A 2,199-nucleotide genomic window follows, 5' to 3' on the forward strand; every position below is an offset into this window, starting at 1 on the left:
ATTTGAAAGTTAACATTCTCCTAAACTCAAAATATATTTCCAATAATACTTACCTCTGCTGACACTCTCCCACCCTACCTGCGAGTAAAAGCAGGGTTATGTCTCAAAATAGTGATTACATTATCTGAATGAGGTGCTTATATACAATACCTAGATAGAGAGCACATTGAAGTTGGTGAAGAGATTTGCAAATTAGGATTTGCCAAGGGCATTCAATTGGGGTATAAAAGATTGGAGTAAGTGTTTTGAATGCTTAGATGGGCAAAGAGTAGAAACCCTGAAGATTGAGAAATAGCTATTATGTCAGCAGAGGTAAGTATTATTGGAAATATATTTTGAGTTTAGGAGAATGTTAACTTTCAAATTATTGACATCATTACTTTAAAACCAAGAACTGAGCATGTGTGCTTTGTGACAAAGAATAGTATCATTTTGAAATGACACATTGCTGTACTTATTAAAATAGTTTTATGGCCTCTGTAATATATTTGTTTAAAATAACTTGAACTTCTTAGGGATTCACATGTGCAGGCAGTTCACAGTAAAACCAAACTCCTAATGTGTAGAATGGAGCCTACATTATAATGTTTCCACAAAATCCAGTACTAGTTATCAACATTCCAGTGGTGATGAGCTTTATTTGTATTATTATTATTAAAGCAAAATGATGTTAAGTGCTTTTGAAAGTTCCGCATGATGTGTATATTCCATCCCCACATTTATATGTTCAAGGATCCTCTAGATAATCTTGACAGGAAATTTTGTTCCTACATTTTGCTGTTGAATAAGATCATTATGTCCAGTATATTTATAAAGTAAACATGAAAAACTAAGTAATTTATTATTTTAGTAAATGTTCATAAGTATAGTTAATAGGTGACTGAAGGATTAACCTTTATGATTTCTGTCAATGTCTCTGCTTATACTGTTGCATATCTTTATTATCATTATGTCTTTTTGTCTATACGAAAAATTCTTTATTTATCATTAAGATAATTGAAGAGCCACCCAAAGCCTTTTTCATTATAAATGTGTAAAATGTACTGTTCATTTTCTTGCAACAGATGGCACCACATCCTCAAAAAGATGTATATTCTGATACATGGAATAGACCATATAGTCGACAGAAAGCAGCATTTCCTGCAGTAAGTCCTTTTTTGTTGGTTTTTTTCAGGCTGCAACATATAATTTATCTGTATTATATGTTTAAAGATATGTATTATATGTTTAAAGATACATAATATATCATAGCATGTGTGACGATTTTGTCTTGAAGTTTGGATCAAAACAGTTTTAGTTTCTTATGTTTACTTGAATGTGGGTTGGCTTTGTTTGAGGACAAATTTCTTAAATACCATTTCACCACAGATGGGAACAGTCAGTGTTAATTAGAAGTATAAGTAATTTACAAAACTTGATTCAACAGAATAGTTTTAGAGAGAAAAAAAAATATATATATATATATATATATCTGGCTATTTTGAAGTAAACAAGAACTAACTTAAAGATTCACTTGAACACATAAAATGAAAACAATGATCTTTTTTCTTCAGCATAATCTTCCCAAGAAATCATATTTTTCAGAAATTAGTCCACCAAAGACACATCGAATGCATGTTGCTTTTAACCCCCTACCTACCGGGGCCATTTTGTCTTATCCTGAGGGCAAAATTACATTTGTGAATTGAAAAAATTATAGAGAACTTATCTTTTATTGTATTTCAGATTTTATTTTTGTAAATAGTAGCATAACATTCAATTATTTGTACAAAATTGTATTATTTAATGACGTTTAAAGAGAAATGTAATTTAAAAAATCCCAAAATATGTTTGAGACTATAAATAAGCACCCTCTAAGAAGAAAATTTTTTTCAACATTTAAAAATAATTTTTCTTTGCACTTTAGTGCTAGTCCAGCCATCTATGATTGGTATCTAAACTTTTTTCTAGTCTGTTTATGTTTTGTTTATAAAACAGCATCTGGTCATGTTAAACCTCAGTTGTAAAACTTTCAGCCAATCCTAGTAGATTTCAGTACCATGTTATTCCAGTTGCTGTATTTCATGTTTGACAAATCATAGGATGATAAGCAAAGCACGTGATGAAACATTGTTTTCTGGATTTTACAATATGAATGTGGATGGTACTTATTATAGTAACTGCCATTTTATGTAGAGGTTGTATTTAGTATTGGTCAAT

The 2,199-nt window shown here is 30.2% G+C and overlaps 1 protein-coding gene across 3 annotated transcripts in view; it reads left to right on the plus strand.

Annotated features, from left to right (window-relative positions):
- The window catches only part of LOC106466722 (glycine dehydrogenase (decarboxylating), mitochondrial-like), a 163,714-nt gene that overhangs the window by 141,562 nt on the left and 19,953 nt on the right, over nucleotides 1-2,199 (plus strand). For all 3 annotated transcript variants that reach the window (XM_022394809.1, XM_022394808.1, XM_013927025.2), the window contains one exon: nucleotides 1,065-1,145. In XM_022394809.1, the coding sequence (XP_022250517.1) occupies nucleotides 1,065-1,099 (35 nt within the window). In that variant the 3' untranslated portion in view covers nucleotides 1,100-1,145. The remainder of the gene's footprint in view (nucleotides 1-1,064; nucleotides 1,146-2,199) is intronic.

Source organism: Limulus polyphemus, unplaced genomic scaffold (assembly GCF_000517525.1).
Source record: "Limulus polyphemus unplaced genomic scaffold, Limulus_polyphemus-2.1.2 Scaffold2360, whole genome shotgun sequence".
In the NCBI taxonomy this organism is placed as follows: domain Eukaryota; kingdom Metazoa; phylum Arthropoda; class Merostomata; order Xiphosura; family Limulidae; genus Limulus; species Limulus polyphemus.